Here is a 21,271-nt window from a genome sequence, read left to right as displayed (position 1 = left end):
CAGTGAAACAATGTGGCCGATTGAAGCTCGGTGTGCAGCTATTGCAAACACATACTACAGTGTGGCCATCAACAGAGTAGGCACGGTATGTAAACCGCCCCCCACACACACACACACACACACACACACTACACATCACACACACTCACAAAATACACATCACACACACTCACAATACGCATCACACACATACTCACAGTACACATCATAATAGACATCACAGACACACCCAATACACATCACCCACACCTAATACACATCACACACACCCAATACACATCACACACCCAATACACATCACACACACACTCATAATAGACATCACACACACACACACACTCATAATAGACATCACACACACCCAATACACATCACACACACACAGTACACATCACACACACACTCACAATACATATCACACACACCCAAAATACATCACACACACACCCAATACACATCACACACACACACACCCAGTACACATCACACACACACTCATAATACACATCACACACACCCAATACACATCACACACACACACAATACACATCACAGACACACTCATAATACACATCACACACACCCAGTACACATCACTCACACACACACCGAGTACACATCACACATACCCAGTACACATCAAGCAAGCACATGACGTAACTACTGTGGACACTGTAAACTTGTCTGTCATATTTAAGTGTTAGTCTTTGTTGGAATAAACACGGTGATCTGATTTGCTTTGATCACTTACACAAGCAAGCACATGACTGAACTACTATGGACACTGTAAACTGGTCTGTCATATTTAAGTGTTAGTCTTTGTTGGAATAAACACGGTGATCTGATTTGCTTTGATCACTTACACAAGCAAGCACATGACTTAACTACTATGGACACTGTAAACTGGTCTGTCATATTTAAGTGTTAGTCTTTGTTGGAATAAACACGGTGATCTGATTTGCTTTGATCACATGTCTGCCAACAGTGAGGAGCACAGGTTTCTTCTGTTACAGGAACACTTCCCCAATGAGTTTACGTCTGGATCGGGCCAACCAGGTGAGTAGGCTATTCCATCACAACATGGAATAATTGGTGTTGATGTTAATTCTCTCACTGGACAGGCTTGATGCTAACTTCACATACACCTGTTCGCAGATTCTGAGTATGTTATTTGTTATGAAGCAGACTCAAACATTGGTATGACTTTCTATAATTTGGTAGCTGAAAGCATGGGACTTGCATTGGGCATGTGTTTTTTTCTAGTTGGAAATGATGTAATTTGGCCGAAAGTACAGATCTTTAGAGAATTAGGGTTGTATCGGTAATGCACGGTCTTCATTCCGGTTGACCTACACATGCTGAACACGTGGTTTCCCCAGTCAACTCTTTCTTATCACCCAACTGTTGAGATGTGTAATGATATTAGAGAGTATATTTTGCTTTTTTTCACCAAGTCCCTCCACTATCGTGTCTAATTTATATTAGTAATTGAGGGAAAATGGGAACCCAACAATAAATCGCCCTACATGTCATGTAAAGAAAAGTAGCTGTGTTTGTTCCACCTCTGATTCACATGTTGTGTTTGTCATGATTGTGGCACACAAAACAAGACATGTCTTCCATGTTCCCATTTCATGGATAATTCTTTAGTTTTATTTATGCAACTACAAAAACTGGTGACCAAATTCTAAAGACATGGAGAAGCCCAAGACCAAGCCAGTTGCCCCCACTGATCCCTTCGTAAAATAATCTTACAGATTCTACTTTACCCTCCTTATCGGTGAATGGAGACGGGGTCTCCAACAACTTCCTAACTGACGACATTCCGTTGGAGCAACCAGCAGCCTTAATTGTTCCCTTGGTTCCCTCCAAAGACATACTGCAGATAGGGATCGACAGAACCAGGATCTCGCTCACGCTTTTGACTAGGGTTGAGGCTCTTCATCCAAGATTTGCCATTCCTAGGTTTGATCCCATTCTTATGACTTATGACCAACACAGCTGGATTTGATACCCTCCACATTATAATCGTATCAGCACAGAATACTTCATCACTTCCAACTACTTCAGCTCAACCGACTATTACAGACATGCGCAAAATGCAGTCTCTTACCCTAGGATCAGCCATTCCTACCTTGCCTTCACAATTTCCAATACTGCAGTTGTTATATCAACCGAGCCGCTATCGTCACTGCTTGTACAAGTTTGTCAGCAAACCTTTCAAATTGGTCTTCCTCCCAGGACCAGCGCAGTTCCAAGAATCAGCATTTTGCTTGTTCGGCGTACTTACAAGGATCGATGGACCTCTCATGGTGGGCACACCTCCAAGGTTCGGCGAACATCCCAGGATCAGTGCACAACCAAGGATTACCTCATTATTGGGAATGCTACACCCAGTTGATGGACCTATATCCTCTTTTGCAAGGATACTCTTGCGTGGATATTATGATTTTCCTTTCCGGATTCCCACTCCGGGCATGGATTTTCTTCTCGCAGAGAGTTACCTGATAATTGTCATGGGGGATAACGCTTGCCGTGTTACAATGCCATGTTAGTCACTCGCTGGCATGTAGTCGTTACACTTTGAGCCCCTTGTCAATTCCCACACAGGTCGTTCCTCCTGGATCCGCAGCTCCTGTTTTACCTGACAAGTGTTCGGTGATTTGGCATGCCAATGCATCATTGAAAAATTCTGTACTATTTCAACCATCACTTCCCTTTGATGAAGGAGGACACACTATCAGTTTAATTCTTCACAGGTGATATTTCCTGCCTTTACGATGACCACGGCTTGTGTGTGCAAGGACACACGTTCACCGTCTACAGTCATCCCCCATTCAGCCATACTGTATGGTCATGATTGGTTATTTCTATTGCATTGACATTTCTAGAAAAAGCAAGCTACGTATATCCATGCTAGTTTACTCTCTCACTCACTTACCTAAGCATTGCTTGGATTTGATGATCTTTGTCAGTTTTGAGACATTTTGACAGCCTAGATTGGCATTACCCTTCATTTGCTATTTCATGGTTTCACTGGATTCGACATATTCCTTCCATCTGTTGCTCAAGAAGATTGCCTGCTTATTAACGATCAAGATCGTCAATTTTCCCCCTTTCAAGAAAGACATTATCAAGGTAATGCAAATAATATGGGTTTTGCATCACATTGACAGAGATTTGCCATTTACAAATTATTTACATACATCCGAATTACGGCTGGGACGAGTCAAAATTTACTACCCGGGTAACCACCCCTCTATTACCCGACCCTACCCGGGTATCCACTGTAGGTCTCAGGAGATGTCTCAAAATGTCCGATTGGGAACATTTTTGGCATAGCCCTGGCAAAACGTATTTAGATACATGTATTAAACAATGTGGTCATTCATACACTGAAGTTGAATTAATTTATATCTTTATTCAACCATATAAAAAATCAGAAGGAATGGGTGCATAGTCAGAAAGAAATGCAAACATTAGTGACTTGTAGTGTAGCCATAGAGTTCTTGATACTTTTTGTCATAATAATAGTTAAACAATATATCACGTGACTAGCCATGGGTTTGGGTATTCCTGTGGGTACCCGAGTCCTGCTCAGTACCCACCTGACCCGGGTACCCGAGAGACCCGTCCCAGCCCTAATCCGAATAATTTCGAAGTGTCAGATGTCACAGAGATATCTTTGCTAGTGCACTGCCTTCTACAGGGAACTGGCTGCACATACACCGTTATGTCTTTTCTTCATCTGCTGTACAGTTATTAACTGTTTGTCACATGATAGTGTTGTGTGTGTGAGTTTTTTACCACATGCTGGGCAAGAACGTAGACTAGTTTGCCTGCCCTTGTGATGATTGACGCATTACAAGCTTTGAGTAGCTGTGAAAGGAGTGGATATCAGTCTAGGCAAGGACCAATGTTGAAATAGACATCGGCCTGTCATACAGGTGGAACATTGCGTAGTGCTGTTGTATACACTTTTATTACAAAATGGGGAATTGCTGTCATACAGGTGGAACATTGCGTAGTGCTGTTGTATACACTTTTATTACAAAATGGGGAATTGCTGTCATACAGATGGAACATTGCGTAGTGCTGTAGTGTACACTTTTATTACAAAATGGGGAATTGCTGTCATACAGGTGGAACGTTGCGTAGTGCTGTAGTATACACTTTTATTACAAAATGGGGAATTGCTGTCATACAGGTGGAACATTGCGTAGTGCTGTAGTATACACTTTTATTACAAAATGGGGAATTGCTGTCATACAGGTGGAACATTGTGTAGTGCTGTAGTATACACTTTTAATACAAAATGGGGAATTGCTGTCATACAGGTGGAACATTGCGTAGTGCTGTAGTATACACTTTTATTACAAAATGGGGAATTGCTGTCATACAGGTGGAACATTGCGTAGTGCTGTAGTATACACTTTTATTACAAAATGGGGAATTGCTGTCATACAGGTGGAACATTGCGTAGAGCTGTAGTATACACTTTTAATACAAAATGGGGAATTGCTGTCATACAGGTGGAACATTGCGTAGTGCTGTTGTATACACTTTTATTACAAAATGGGGAATTGCTGTCATACAGGTGGAACATTGCGTAGTGCTGTAGTGTACACTTTTATTACAAAATGGGGAATTGCTGTCATACAGGTGGAACATTGCGTAGTGCTGTAGTATACACTTTTATTACAAAATGGGGAATTGCTGTCATACAGGTGGAACATTGTGTAGTGCTGTAGTATACACTTTTATTACAAAATGGGGAATTGCTGTCATACAGGTGGAACATTGCGTAGTGCTGTAGTATACACTTTTATTACAAAATGGGGAATTGCTGTCATACAGGTAGAACATTGTGTAGTGCTGTAGTATACACTTTTATTACAAAATGGGGAATTGCTGTCATACAGGTGGAACATTGTGTAGTGCTGTAGTGTACACTTTTATTACAAAATGGGGGAATTGCTGTCATACAGGTGGAACATTGCGTAGTGCTGTAGTATACACTTTTATTACAAAATGGGGAATTGCTGTCATACATTACAAAATGGGGAATTGCTGTCATACAGGTGGAACATTGTGTAGTGCTGTAGTATACACTTTTATTACAAAATGGGGAATTGCTGTCATACAGGTGGAACGTTGCGTAGTGCTGTAGTATACACTTTTATTACAAAATGGGGAATTGCTGTCATACAGGTGGAACATTTCGTAGTGCTGTAGTATACACTTTTATTACAAAATGGGGAATTGCTGTCATACAGGTGAAACATTGTGTAGTGCTGTAGTATACACTTTTATTACAAAATGGGGAATTGCTGTCATACAGGTGAAACATTGTGTAGTGCTGTAGTATACACTTTTATTACAAAATGGGGAATTGCTGTCATACAGGTGAAACATTGTGTAGTGCTGTAGTATACACTTTTATTACAAAATGGGGAATTGCTGTCATACAGGTGAAACATTGTGTAGTGCTGTAGTATACACTTTTATTACAAAATGGGGAATTGCTGTCATACAGGTGGAACATTGCGTAGTGCTGTAGTATACACTTTTATTACAAAATGGGGAATTGCTGTCATACAGGTGGAACATTTTGTAGTGCTGTAGTATACACTTTTATTACAAAATGGGGAATTGCTGTCATACAGGTGGAACATTTCGTAGTGCTGTAGTATACACTTTTATTACAAAATGGGGAATTGCTGTCATACAGGTGAAACATTGTGTAGTGCTGTAGTATACACTTTTATTACAAAATGGGGAATTGCTGTCATACAGGTGGAACATTGCTTAGTGCTGTAGTATACACTTTTATTACAAAATGGGGAATTGCTGTCATACAGGTGGAACGTTGCGTAGTGCTGTAGTATACACTTTTATTACAAAATGGGGAATTGCTGTCATACAGGTGGAACATTTCGTAGTGCTGTAGTATACACTTTTATTACAAAATGGGGAATTGCTGTCATACAGGTGAAACATTGCGTAGTGCTGTAGTATACACTTTTATTACAAAATGGGGAATTGCTGTCATACAGGTAGAACATTGCGTAGTGCTGTAGTATACACTTTTATTACAAAATGGGGAATTGCTGTCATACAGGTGGAACATTGTGTAGTGCTGTAGTATACACTTTTATAACAAAATGGGGAATTGCTGTCATACAGGTGGAACATTGCGTAGTGCTGTAGTATACACTTTTATTACAAAATGGGGAATTGCTGACATACAGGTGGAACATTGTGTAGTGCTGTAGTATACACTTTTATTACAAAATGGGGAATTGCTGTCATACAGGTGGAACATTGTGTAGTGCTGTGGTATACACTTTTATTACAAAATGGGGAATTGCTGTCATACAGGTGGAACATTGTGTAGTGCTGTAGTATACACTTTTATTACAAAATGGGGAATTGCTGTCATACAGGTGGAACATTGTGTAGTGCTGTAGTATACAAGAAACAACAAACTCAGTCAGGCTGCTGATTCAGCTCAGACATTTCCCATGCAAAGATGGACAACCCATAATACTGAAGTCACCTTTGTTTCACACAATGGTAATATTATTATAAATTATGATTAAGATGACCTTATTTATATTTTGACAGCTCATAAAGACTTTGGCCACTTCTACGGTAGGTATTTAATCTTGCAAGTTAAAAATAAGGCATCATTTAAAAATTTAATCTGACTGTAGACAGCATCACTTACACAGTGAATCTGTGGCTGACTGTAGACAGCATCACTTAGACATTGAATCTGTGGCTGACTGTAGACAGCATCACTTACACATTGAATCTGTGACTGACTGTAGACAGCATCACTAACACAGTGAATCTGTGGCTGACTGTAGACAGCATCACTTACACAGTGAATCTGTGGCTGACTGTAGACCGCATCACTCACACAGTGAATCTGTGGCTGACTGTAGACAGCATCACTTACACAGTGAATCTGTGGCTGACTGTAGACTGCATCACTTACACAGTGAATCTGTGGCTGACTGTAGACAGCATCACTTACACAGTGAATCTGTGACTGACTGTAGACAGCATCACTTACACAGTGAATCTGTGGCTGACTGTAGACAGCATCACTTACACAGTGAATCTGTGGCTGACTGTAGACAGCATCACTTACACATTGAATTAGTTGTTGACTTTTTAAGTTAAACAATCTGAAAAAACAAAATGATTGCTCACCATTGCATACTCAGAATGTTAAAGCATCTTAATTTTTGGTGAGTTACACCAATGTTTACTGAGCCAGTTTGGATGTCCTTGTTGCAGGCTCGAGCTATGTCGCTGGTCCAGATGGAAGCCGCACCCCGGTCAGTACATTACACTTTAACAATTGACGACTTTGTTTGAAGCTGCTGTTTCACTGCTTAAGCACTTTATTCTTTGATTGCCGAAAGAACTTAGAGAATATAATTACTATTGTTTAAGTCTGCAGTAATGACATTGGGGATGGTGTGTTCCCTGAAAGGATGCTGCTATAGTGAGTTCTGTGTTGCATTGCAGTCACTGTCTCGTACACGTGATGGGTTGCTGGTGACTGAGATGGACCTCAACTTGTGTCGCCAGGTGAACGACAGGTGGAGTTTCAGGGTAGGTTGGACAGGTGAATGACAGGTGGAGTTGCAGGAAGGGTTGGACAGGTGGAGTTTCAGGGAAGGTTAGGCAGGTGAATGACAGGTGGAGTTGCAGGAAGGGTTGGACAGGTGGAGTTTCAGGGGAGGTTGGACAGGTTAATGACAGGTGGTGTTTTAGGGTAGGTTGGACAGGTGGAGTTGCAGGTGGAGTTTCAGGGGAGGTTGGACAGGTGGAGTTTCAGGGGAGGTTGGACAGGTGAATGACAGGTGGTGTTTCAGGGGCGGTTGGACAGGTGAATGACAAGTGGAGTTTCAGGGCAGGGTGGACAGGTGGAGTTGCAGGGGAGGTTGGACAGGTGAATGACAGGTGGAGTTTCAGGGTAGGTTGGACAGGTGGAGTTTCAGGGTAGGTTGGACAGGTGAATGACAGGTGGAGTTTCAAGTGAGGTTTGACAGGTGGAGTTTCAGGGGAGGTTGGACAGGTGAATGACAGGTTGAGTTTCAGGGGAGGTTGGACAAGTGAATGACAGGTGGAGTTTCAGAGTAGGTTTGACAGGTGAATGACAGGTGGAGTTTCACGGGAGGTTGGACAGGTGAATGACAGGTGGAGTTTCACGGGAGGTTGGACAGGTGAATGACAGGTGGAGTTTCAGGGTAGGTCTGACAGGTGAATGACAGGTGGAGTTGCAGGGGAGGTTGGACAGGTGGAGTTTCAGGGTAGGTTGGACAGGTGGATGACAGGTGGAGTTTCAGGGTAGGTTGGACAGGTGGAGTTTCAGGGTAGGTCTGACAGGTGAATGACAGGTGGAGTTGCAGGGGAGGTTGGACAGGTGGAGTTACTGGGTAGGTTGGACAGGTGAATGACAGGTGGAGTTTCAGGGGAGGTTGGACAGGTGAATGACAGGTTGAGTATTAAGTGAGGTTGGACAGGTGGAGTTTCAGGGGAGGTTGGACAGGTGGAGTTGCAGGGGAGGTTGGACAGGTGAATGACAGGTGGAGTTTCAGGGTAGGTTGGACAGGACAGGTGCATGACAGGTGGAGTTTCAGGGGCGGTTGGACAGGTGAATGACAGGTGGAGTTTCAGGGGCGGTTGGACAAGTGAATGACAGGTGGAGTTTCAGAGTAGGTTGGACAGGACAGGTGCATGACAGGTGGAGTTTCAGGGGCGGTTGGACAGGTGAATGACAGGTGGAGTTTCAGGGTAGGTTGGACAGGTGAATGACAGGTGGAGTTTCAGGGGAGGTTTGACAGGTGAATGACTGATGGAGTTTCAGGGGCGGTTGGACAGGTGAATGACAGGTGGAGTTTCAGGGTAGGTTGGACAGGTGAATGACAGGTGGAGTTGCAGGGGAGGTTTGACAGGTGAATGATAGATGGAGTTTCAGGGTAGGTTGGACAGGACAGGTGAATGACGGGTGGACTTTCAGAGTAGGTTGGACAGGACAGGTGAATGACAGGTGGAGTTGCAGGGGAGGTTGGACAGGTGGAGTTTCAGGGGAGGTTGGACAGGTGAATGACAGGTGGAGTTTCAGAGTAGGTTGGACGGGTGAATGACAGGTGGAATTACAGGGGAGGTTTGATAGGTGAATGACAGATGGAGTTTCACGGGAGGTTGGACAGGTGAATGACAGGTGGAGTTTCAGGGTAGGTTGGACAGGACAGGTGAATGACGGGTGGAGTTGCAGGGGAGGTTGGACAGGTGAATGACAGGTTGAGTTTCAAGTGAGGTTTGACAGGTGGAGTTTCAAGGGAGGTTGGACAGGTGGAGTTTCAGGGGAGGTTGGACAAGTGAATGACAGGTGGAGTTTCAGAGTAGGTTTGACCGGTGAATGACAGGTGGAGTTTCACGTGAGGTTGGACAGGTGAATGACAGGTAGAGTTTCACGGGAGGTTGGACAGGTGAATGACAGGTGGAGTTTCAAGGGAGGTTGGACAGGTGAATGACAGGTGGAGTTTCAAGGGAGGTTTGACAGGTGGAGTTTAAGGTGAGGTTGGACAGGTGAATGACAGGTGGACTTTCAGGGGAGGTTGGACAGGTGATAGACAGGTGGAGTTTCAGAGTAGGTTGGACAGGTGAATGACAGGTGGAGTTACAGGGGAGGTTGGACAGGTGAATGACAGGTTGAGTTTCAGGGTAGGTTGGACAGGTGGAGTTTCAGGGTAGGTTGGACAGGTGAATGACAGGTGGAGTTTCAAGTGAGGTTTGACAGGTGGAGTTTCAGGGGAGGTTGGACAGGTGAATGACAGGTGGAGTTTCAGGGGAGGTTGGACAAGTGAATGACAGGTGGAGTTTCAGAGTAGGTTTGACAGGTGAATGACAGGTGGAGTTTCACGGGAGGTTGGACAGGTGAATGACAGGTGGAGTTTCAAGGGAGGTTGGACAGGTGAATGACAGGTGGAGTTTCAAGGGAGGTTTGACAGGTGGAGTTTAAGGTGAGGTTGGACAGGTGAATGACAGGTGGACTTTCAGGGGAGGTTGGACAGGTGAATGACAGGTGGAGTTACAGGGGAGGTTGGACAGGTGAATGACAGGTGGAGTTACAGGGGAGGTTGGACAGGTGAATGACAGGTGGAGTTTCAGGGGAGGTTGGACAACAATTTATTCCAATATTTTAGGCAATGCTTGTAACCATGAATATATAATGGATATCTCCCACATTCACCACAAATGACATGATTTTAGGGTTGACAATTTAATGCTTTTTATATGCCTGCAACCACTACACCCCCATATTTCAGCACCCTACAATTATATAATTCTTGTGAATACCCTACTTCTATTATATCATAGCCACAAATTCCTGTTTATGCTGAGAACCACACTACAAATTTAAATACATTTTCAACAGATGTCCTCTTCACTGCCAACATATCTAATAGTTGTAAGGGAAACCCTATCCCTCGTCAGAGACACCACTGCGCATGTGCAAGGCGGGAATAAACTCACTTCTTTCCTGTGTGTCCAGATGACAACAAGGAATATTTTTGTTTGATACATCTGTACACGTGATTGCTGTTCCACACTTACAAGCCACACTAGATCATCACTAAAGACGAGCAGTGAGCAGTTCTACAAGCAGAGAACAAGGGGGTATAAGAAGTCAGAAGTCTCTAGTAATTAATCAGTAATGAGGACTTCATCCCAAAAGCAGTCACCCGTCTGTTCAGTTTGTGGGCAACATCAAATCACTGGTGACCCTCATCCTAGGTGCATATCGTGTAAAAAGCACTTGCACACAAAATCATGGTGCAGTTATTGCAAACCTTTGTCCAAGGAGAAGTTTGGAAAATTTTCTTAGGCATGGCTCAATGACCCTGACTATAAAAAGAATTGGAGAACGTCAGCAAAGTCAGCGTCAGTCCGTTGTGACACCTATCAAAGAGAATCACGTGGGTGACAAACGAGTGTCGCATGGGGAGGCCGTCTCTCCTTCTGAGGAGTGATCTCGTCGCTCATCCTACTCTCCCAATATAGTTAAGAAACCGATGTACCTTTCAGGTTTTAACGTAACCAGTCACGTACATCCGGAAGTTCAGTGACCCTGATTATAAAAAAAAACACAAGAGCGTTCAGCAAAATATTCATCTGCTTTCTGTACAAAAAGTGATTAAATCCGTTGTGACACCTAAAGATAATCACGTGGGTGACAAGCGAGGGTCACGTGGGGACGCCGTCTCATCTTCTGAGGAGAAGAGATCTCGTCGCTCATCCCACTCTCCCAATATAGTTAAGGTACTGATGTACCTTTCAGGTTTTAATGTAACCAGTCACATACATCTGGAAGCGGCTGGTAATCTAGGCTTGGAAGAGCAAACCGATTTCCACTCTATGCCACGTTTCCCCTTTAACTTAAATGAGTTCACGGAAAAAATATCAATTCCATGTCTGTAATGATTGACAAACGTATGCAATCAATGTCTCATGAAATTTCATATCTAAAAGAATCCGTCGCACAACACGAGATTCAAAAGAGATCTAAGGCTGTATATGACAGAGCATCCTCTCACAGCAGACATGCACGCAGTCAAGCTGAAGCAGAGTATTATGAGGACAGTAGGAGAGTCATAAAAAGAGATCAGGATCTCATAGATCCTATCCCCATCATGCACATCATAGGGTAGATCATGAATCACGGACATCGCATCGCAGTGTGTATTTCACCTTCTAGCCACTGTGTTAGACGAGCTGACAACAAAACTCGTGCAAATCATGATAGATTTCCCAAGCTTGCACCATCCCAGAGTCCAGTTATGCGGGCGGGGAAAGTGAAGTGGATGTTACGTCACAATCATACAGTTATAGAACACATGATTCCCGCTCCGCTAGCCATAGATCAGTTGACCAGGATTATTCTACCCCCAGCCATATGACCTACCCCCAGTGGAGCCTGAGCAGGGGGTGCAGTTTTATCGCTAATACTGGTTCTTCATGCAATGGGGACTCTACTATGCGGGATAATTACAAACCAAAAAATTATTCCATTAAAGACATCATTGAAGAACTTTGTAATCTGATGCCGGCCCTAAAAGCAGATAACAAAGTCAGTCAGAACGGCTACCAAACCCTTGTTAGAACATGCTGGGTATGAAGAACCTATCAGCAAAACTGAAGAATTTCATTCCCTCTCCTGTCCGGCATACATTGATGACGTCATCAAGAAAATCGAAGCATCATTGAACGCTTCATCGGCGCATAATATCAGACTTGGTATGCCTGCTATTAATAAAAGTGCTTACAAGACACACGATGCTCCCTTCGCACAACAGCCTAGTATTGATGAAGCATTTCATGATCTTGTCAAGAAACCTACCATCAGGATGCATGTTGACATGGCCAAAATCAGGGACTTTGACAACATCAATAAACAATGAATAACATCAGTTAATACATTAACTGAGTTGCAGTTGGAATTTGTCACATTAACTGAGTTGCTGTTGGAATTTGTCACATATCCCTCCGACCAATCAGAGTGAAGACCTGCCATTAGATACCCCCATGGAGATGACACTACAGCAGGCCGGGTTTATTCACTGCTCATTGGACCATATGCTGAAGACGTAGGAAGATTTTCAATCAGCACAAGTTTGGATGTCAGCACAGTCCCTGCTTATGCAAAGAAATCATCTGCTGCAGCAGGTTCATCATAAGTTTCAGAGCCGCTAAGAAGATCCATGCTATTGCAACCTATCACAGCTCCACAGATATTCAACGGCAGACTGAAGTCAGTGAAAGAAGCTATTGCATCATCGACGAGTCAGAAGTTTCAAGAAATCCACAATCTCATTGGCATCCAAGATCCAGAAACGGCCTGCAGATTTCCAGCATCAACAACAGAATCCTAAATCTTGTCATGTGAACTCTGGTTGGGATTCTTTCGAGCCTCTACATGGAAGGACAGATCGTTTCACCCCAAGACTCCAAAGATGATCATCCCACTTCACAAAGACGAAGAGGTAGATGCAAAGGAGGTTTCCGAGGCTGATACCACCGGAAATGACTTAACCAGAGCTCAACAGATTTCTTCAGACCCTGCCGACATTGCCTGCCCATTGGACAAAGATTTAGACCTTCAGAATATCAACGCTACAACCACATTGAATCCTGTCAAACTAGCCTGTCTCATAGACATCGATCCAAGACTGCCCAAGTTCAGCACTCCCCCTACTCAAGGACCAGGAGGACCAGGGACCAGTACACATGCAGACAATTGAGAAGCCATCACAGACGACTAATGGCTGCTCGAAATATTCCAGATGGAATCTATCAAGAAGTTGAAGAATGCCTTAAGACAAGCAGATTGGATGATAAGCCTAGATCTCCAGGACACTTATCTTCACGTCCCCATCCATCCAATTCATTGTCAATATCTGTGCTACCCAGTCAACGGTCAGAGATACCAGTTCAGGGTACTTCCATTTGGCATATCCATCACCCCATGGTTATTCACCAGGATCACCAATCCCGTCATTGGCTTCGGCCACCTAAAACTCATAAGGTTACACGGAGATATAGACGACTTCCTATCGACCGATCACTACAAGTCGCAGATCAGATTTGATATAGCGCGCCAGTTCAAATCTCAGAACTACATTGATGGCTAACTCGTCAGAACGTCATGCCCGGTATTTCACTCTCATATCCACCCACCCTCTCTTCATCAACTCTACACAGATGCGTCAGGAGAGGGGTTGGGTGCCCATGTGGACGATATTACCATACAGAGAAAATGGTCCACCCAAGAAAAGTGGTTATATATATACATCAACTGAGTGATATATCTAGCTCTAGAAGCATGACTAGATCGTCTGTACCACTCGTCAGTAAGATTGCTACAGACAACTCGACTGTGGCAGCTTACATACAGCACCAGGGGGGCACAAAGTATCAGCCTTTGTTGTATAGGAGGCTACACATTTATTTGCCTTGATAGACTCAGTGAGTTGCAAGATCAAAGCAAGACACAAACCAAGCAAGTTGAATATCCTAGCAGATTACTTATCCCGGGAAAAACAAGATCGTACCCACGGAATGGTCACTACATCTCGAGATATTCAAGTGGATAATCTCCCTATAGAATACTCCAAACCTAGACCTGTTTGCCACGTGTCTCAACAACAAACTGGAACGGCGGGTAACCTGGTGGTTACTCCCAAGAACCGGGTTCGTCTCCCCGACATGGGTACAATGTGTAAAGCCCATTTCTGATGTCCCCTGTCGTGATACTGTTGGAATATTGCTAAAAGATGCGTAAAATCCAACTCACTCACTCAACAACAAACTACCAGTCTACGTCAGCCCTGTACCAGACACGCTAGCTCTCCAGGTCGACACGCTTTCTGTAGACTAGGAGGAAATGGTCGCTTACGCATTTCCCCCATGGATTCTTCTAGACAGAGTTCTGAAGAAAATAGAAAAGACAGACTGCGTCATAATTCTAATAGCCCCGGCATGGCCAAACAGGGCTTGGTTTCCAAAGTTACCAAGGTTACTACCCCTCCTAATGGAAGAACCTCTGAAACCCCCAATGGCCTATCTATAGGTACACACGCAGTACTGAATCAACTCATGAAGTCTTTTGCACTGGAAGACATTAAAACACCACGTATATTTCCAAAATGGGATCTATCTAAAGTATTGTCAGCATTGATGAAACCACCTTATGAGCCCATGAGTAGTGCAACATTACTATAAGTTTCCAGGAAAACTGTTTTTTTCTCCTAGCCATGGCCACTGTAGCTCGTGTATCAGAATTACACTCAATCTGACATGTCCACTGTAACTCATACCCAAATATGGAAATCAGTGTCGTTCAGATCACTTCCTGATTTTATTGCCAAAAACCAGTCATCGACTTTCGGCCGACTCGGAGCAGGCAATATACGATACCAGCCTTAAGTAAAAGTGTGGACTATCCGGACAGATTACTTTGTCCCATAAGATCCTTGAAATACCTAATTACAGATACTCAACCCCACAGAAAGCAGAGAAAACGCATTTCTATCTCTTGCAAACACTCGTCAGAAAAGGACATAAGCAAGGGTACTTTGTGGGTGGCTCAGATCGGCGATTGTCGATAGTTCAAACTGGCACAAGTCTACACACCAACTTGGGGAAGCTGCAGACCTCAGAGATCAGAGCTCATGCATCAAGTCTAGCCACATGGAATACAGTCTCCATTGAACAAGTCGTAGCTAGCCACAAGTGGAAGTCCCATAACACGTTATCAAACATTTACTCACGAGACATACAGACTGATCTGGATGCACTATACACACTGGGACCCTTGGTGGCAGCCCAGGTGATAGTCTCCAAGGAGCCTTGCCACCCCTTCTTCTCTCATGAACTTGTGGGTGTGTGTGTGTGTGAAGATTTCAGAATACCTCATGAACTCAGGATAAGTTGACCTTGTGTACTTAGTTTGCTATTGGATAGTAGACAAGTGGCAACACTGAAATCATAGATCGAAAGAATACAAGTGATATACGTTTCTACATGATAATCTAGGATGTATGATGTACTACCACCGGAAGTGACGTCATGGGAGACCTCACGTCCGAACTAACGTCAAAATACGTTAAAAATCACTATCCAAAAGCGCATAACGGAAATCATAGAAGACATATATCGAAAACGAGGTCACTGAATGACAACCGGAAGTGACGTTACAGGTGATGTCATCACTGGAAGTGACATCATAATATGTCTAAGTATCACAATTGTGGCTAAATATACATATTATATTCATAATATGATGTTTTCTCTATGTCTAGCCTTGAAGTTAGGTCATTAGACATATATACCATTTGGTCCGTTTTGTATACAATCCTTGTATTCCCACTTCACAAAAGCCAAATATCTAAGGGATGCCAGATACCGGATCCCACCGGTACCTCTGGTGTATACTGGCTAGGATGTAATAGAGGTAGGGGATTCACAAGAATTGTCTAACAATAGTTATCATTGTGTATAATTCTAAGAATACTACCTCTATTACATCAGGAATAAATCCCTCCAACCTCCCCAAATATCTGAATCTAGTTGATGAGGGTCATGGGTTGAAAGAAGTGAGGTGATTCCTGCCTTGTGCATGCGCAGTGGCGTCTCTGACGAGGGATAGGATTTCCCTCACAACTATTAGATACGTTGGCAGTGAAGAGGACGTCTGTTGAAAATATATTTAAATTTGTAGTGTGGTTCTCAGCATAAACAGGAATTTATGGCTATGATGTAATAGAGGTAGTATTCTTAGAATTATACACAATGATAACTATTGTTAGATCACTGTCAAATACTCTAAGTCTTGATATTACTGAATACCGTGGACAAGAAGTTTCTAACTTATCAGCTAAGTCATTTAATAAAAATGAAAACAACTTTGAACACAAAACATCCCCCCTGTTGTACACACACATTGCAATTTCTGAAGATATTAGATTGTATTAACACATCATTTAACACTAATAAATGGATTTAGTAAACCTACCATTATCAGCCAGACTGCAATGTGTTTTCTTACACATCAAACCAAACCTGTAATCTATTATTCAAAACTGAAACAAGTTCTTTACTGAAAATGTTCAATTGTAAAGCTGCCAAAAGACAGAACCAAAACATTCTTAGGATGTTAGTGGGATGATTTTAAGATGTTTTCCTAAAATACACTGTTTAAATGGAATTTTAACAAAACATAACAAAAAGATGTTCAAAACATTGATTTTTAAAATCATTTTTGTGCCTATATAGAGGGTAGGTAATCATTGACATAGAGAATTAGTGTATATTTATTTGTTGTTTGTTGGGTAATCAAACTGTTCCAAAATCTGTTGTTCCACATGACATTAGGCTTGTGTAGGATGTGTGGAGGAGAAGTGGTGAGATGTGTTGTGTGTTATTGCAGATGACCCAGAGGTTAGATATGTATCAACAGGAGCTGACAGAGGCAGTCAAAGATGATTATGTCCCCAAAGTCATCAAGGAAGCCTAGGTGATAATACATACACAACATTTGAACCTGTCAATAAAATCTTGATGTTTATAGAATCTCAAGCTCATGTATTTTGATATATCCCCAATGAGCAGTATGTGGAGTATCATGTATCTCCTCTGGGTATCATGTATCTCCTCTGGAGTATCATGTATCTCCTCTGGGTATCATGTATCTCCTCTGGAGTATCAAGTATCTCCTCTGGGTATCATGTATCTCCTCTGGAGTATCAAGTATCTCCTCTGGGTATCATGTATCTCCTCTGGAGTATCATGTATCTCCTCTGGGTATCATGTATCTCCTCTGGAGTATCATGTATCTCCTCTGGGTATCATGTTTCTCCTCTGGAGTATCATGTATCCCCTCTGGAGTATGTAGTATCTCCTCTGGGTATCATGTATCCCCTCTGGAGTATGAAGTATCTCCTCTGGGTATCATGTATCTCCTCTGGAGTATCATGTATCTCCTCTGGGTATCATGTATCTCCTCTGGGTATCATGTATCTCCTCTGGGTATCATGTATCTCCTCTGGAGTATCAAGTATCTCCTCTGGGTATCAAGTATCTCCTCTGGGTATCATGTATCTCCTCTGGAGTATCATGTATCTCCTCTGGGTATCATGTATCTCCTTGTGGTATCATGTATCTCCTCTGGAGTATCATGTATCTTTGGGGTATCATGTATCTCCTCTGGAGTATCATGTATCTCCTCTGGGTATCATGTATCTCCCCTGGGTATCATGTATCTCCTCTGGGTATCATGTATCCTCTCGGGTATCATGTATCTCCTCTAGAGTATCATGTATCTCCTCTGGGTATCATGTATCTCCTCTGGGTATCATGTATCTCCTCTGGGTATCATGTTTCTCCTCTGAGTATCATGTATCCCCTCTGGAGTATGTAGTATCTCCTCTGGGTATCATGTATCCCCTCTGGAGTATGAAGTATCTCCTCTGGGTATCATGTATCTCCTCTGGAGTATCATGTATCTCCTCTGGGTATCATGTATCTCCTCTGGGTATCATGTATCTCCTCTGGAGTATCATGTATCTCCTCTGGGTATCATGTATCTCCTCATGGTATCATGTATCTCCTCTGGAGTATCATGTATCTCCTCTGGGTATCATGTATCTCCTCTGGAGTATCATGTATCTCCTCTGGGTATCATGTATCTCCTCATGGTATCATGTATCTCCTCTGGAGTATCATGTATCTCCTCTGGGTATCATGTATCTCCTTGTGGTATCATGTATCTCCTCTGGAGTATCATGTATCTTTGGGGTATCATGTATCTCCTCTGGAGTATCATGTATCTCCTCTGGGTATCATGTATCTCCCCTGGGTATCATGTATCTCCTCTGGGTATCATGTATCCTCTCGGGTATCATGTATCTCCTCTAGAGTATCATGTATCTCCTCTGGGTATCATGTATCTCCTCTGGGTATCATGTATCTCCTCTGGAGTATCATGTATCTCCTCTTGGTATCGTGTATCTCCTCTGGAGTATCAAGTATCTCCTCTGGGTATCATGTATCTCCTCTGGAGTATCAAGTATCTCCTCTGGGTATCATGTATCTCCTCTGGAGTATCATGTATCTCCTCTGGGTATCATGTTTCTCCTCTGGAGTATCATGTATCCCCTCTGGAGTATGTAGTATCTCTTCTGGGTATCATGTATCCCCTCTGGAGTATGAAGTATCTCCTCTGGGTATCCTGTATCTCCTCTGGAGTATGAAGTATCTCCTCTGGGTATCATGTATCTCCCCTGGGTATCATGTATCTCCTCTGGGTATCATGTATCCTCTCGGGTATCATGTATCTCCTCATGGTACCATGTATCTCCTCTTGGTTATCATGTATCTCCTCTGGAGTATCATGTATCTCCTCTGGGTATCATGTATCTCCTCTGGAGTATCATGTATCTCCTCTGGGTATCATGTTTCTCCTCTGGAGTATCATGTATCCCCTCTGGAGTATGTAGTATCTCCTCTGGGTATCATGTATCCCCTCTGGAGTATGAAGTATCTCCTCTGGGTATCATGTATCTCCTCTGGAGTATGAAGTATCTCCTCTGGGTATCATGTATCTCCTCTGGGTATCATGTATCTCCTCTGGAGTATCATGTGTCTCCTCGGGGTATCATGTATCTCCTCATGGTATCATGTATCTCCTCTGGAGTATCATGTATCTCCTCTGGGTATCATGTATCTCCTTGTGGTATCATGTATCTCCTCTGGAGTATCATGTATCTTTGGGGTATCATGTATCTCCTCTGGAGTATCATGTATCTCCTCTGGGTATCATGTATCTCCCCTGGGTATCATGTATCTCCTCTGGGTATCATGTATCCTCTCGGGTATCATGTATCTCCTCTGGGGTACCATGTATCTCCTCTTGGTTATCATGTATCTCCTCTGGAGTATCATGTATCTCCTCTGGGTATCATGTATCTCCTCTGGAGTATCATGTATCTCCTCTGGGTATCATGTTTCTCCTCTGGAGTATCATGTATCTCCTCTAGAGTATCATGTATCTCCTCTGGGTATCATGTATCTCCTCTGGGAATCATGTATCTCCTCTGGAGTATCATGTATCTCCTCTGGGTATCATGTATCTCCTCTGGAGTATGAAGTATCTCCTCTTGGTATCATGTATCTCCTCTGGAGTATCATGTATCTCATCTGGGTATCATGTATCTCCTCTGGAGTATCATGTATCTCCTCTGGGTATCATGTATCTCCTCTGGAGTATCATGTATCTCCTCTGGGTATCATGTTTCTCCTCTGGAGTATCATGTATCCCCTCTGGAGTATGTAGTATCTCCTCTGGGTATCATGTATCCTCTCTGGAGTATGAAGTATCTCCTCTGGGTATCATGTATCTCCCCTGGGTATCATGTATCTCCTCTGGGTATCATGTATCCTCTCAGGTATCATGTATCTCCTCTGGGGTACCATGTATCTCCTCTTGGTTATCATGTATCTCCTCTTGGTTATCATGTATCTCCTCTGGAGTATCATGTATCTTCTCTGGGTATCATGTATCTCCTCTGGAGTATCATGTATCTTCTCTGGGTATCATGTATCTCCTCTGGAGTATCATGTATCTCCTCTGGAGTATCATGTATCCCCTCTGGAGTATGTAGTATCTCCTCTGGGTATCATGTATCCCCTCTGGAGTATGAAGTATCTCCTCTGGGTATCATGTATCTCCCCTGGGTATCATGTATCTCCTCTGGGTATCATGTATCCTCTCAGGTATCATGTATCTCCTCTGGGGTACCATGTATCTCCTCTTGGTTATCATGTATCTCCTCTGGAGTATCATGTATCTCCTCTTGGTTATCATGTATCTCCTCTGGAGTATCATGTATCTTCTCTGGGTATCATGTATCTCCTCTGGAGTATCATGTATCTCCTCTTAAGTATCATGTATCTCCTCTAGAGTATCATGTATCTCCTCTGGAGTATCATGTATCTCCTCTTGGTATCATGTATCTCCTCTGGAGTATCAAATATCTCCTCTGGGTATCATGTATCTCCTCTGGAGTATCAAGTATCTCCTCTGGGTATCATGTATCTCCTCTGGAGTATCATGTATCTCCTCTGGAGTATCATGTATCTCCTCTGGGTATCATGTTTCTCCTCTGGAGTATCATGTATCCCCTCTGGAGTATGCAGTATCTCCTCTGGGTATCATGTATCCCCTCTGGAGTATGAAGTATCTCCTCTGGAGTATCATGTATCTCCTCTGGAGTATGAAGTATCTCCTCTGGGTATCATGTATCTCCCCTGGAGTATCATGTATCTCCTCTGGGTATCATGTATCTCCTCATGGTATCATGTATCTCCTCTGGAGTATCATGTATCTCCTCTGGGTATCATGTATCTCCTTGTAGTATCATGTATCTCCTCTGGAGTATCATGTATCTTTGGGGTATCATGTATCTCCTCTGGAGTATCATGTATCTCCTCTGGGTATCATGTATCTCCCCTGGGTATCATGTATCTCCTCTGGGTATCATGTATCCTCTCGGGTATCATGTATCTCCTCTGGGGTACCATGTATCTCCTCTTGGTTATCATGTATCTCCTCTGGAGTATCATGTATCTCCTCTGGGTATCATGTATCTCCTTGTAGTATCATGTATCTCCTCTGGAGTATCATGTATCT

At 43.1% G+C, this 21,271-nt stretch overlaps 1 protein-coding gene across 1 annotated transcript in view; it reads left to right on the top strand.

Moving 5' to 3' along the window:
• Positions 1-21,271, top strand: part of LOC124147719 (beta-ureidopropionase-like) — a 72,987-nt gene that overhangs the window by 49,687 nt on the left and 2,029 nt on the right. Inside the window, exons 9-14 of the mRNA XM_048381188.1 lie at positions 4-85; positions 1,014-1,056; positions 6,628-6,654; positions 7,309-7,349; positions 7,543-7,629; positions 17,012-17,098. Coding sequence (XP_048237145.1) covers positions 4-85; positions 1,014-1,056; positions 6,628-6,654; positions 7,309-7,349; positions 7,543-7,629; positions 17,012-17,098 — 367 coding nt within the window. The remainder of the gene's footprint in view (positions 1-3; positions 86-1,013; positions 1,057-6,627; positions 6,655-7,308; positions 7,350-7,542; positions 7,630-17,011; positions 17,099-21,271) is intronic.

This window comes from Haliotis rufescens, unplaced genomic scaffold (assembly GCF_023055435.1).
Source record: "Haliotis rufescens isolate VD_foot unplaced genomic scaffold, xgHalRufe1.0.p SCAF_36, whole genome shotgun sequence".
In the NCBI taxonomy this organism is placed as follows: Eukaryota; Metazoa; Mollusca; class Gastropoda; order Lepetellida; family Haliotidae; genus Haliotis; species Haliotis rufescens.
This window is presented reverse-complemented; position numbering and strand designations above follow the sequence as displayed.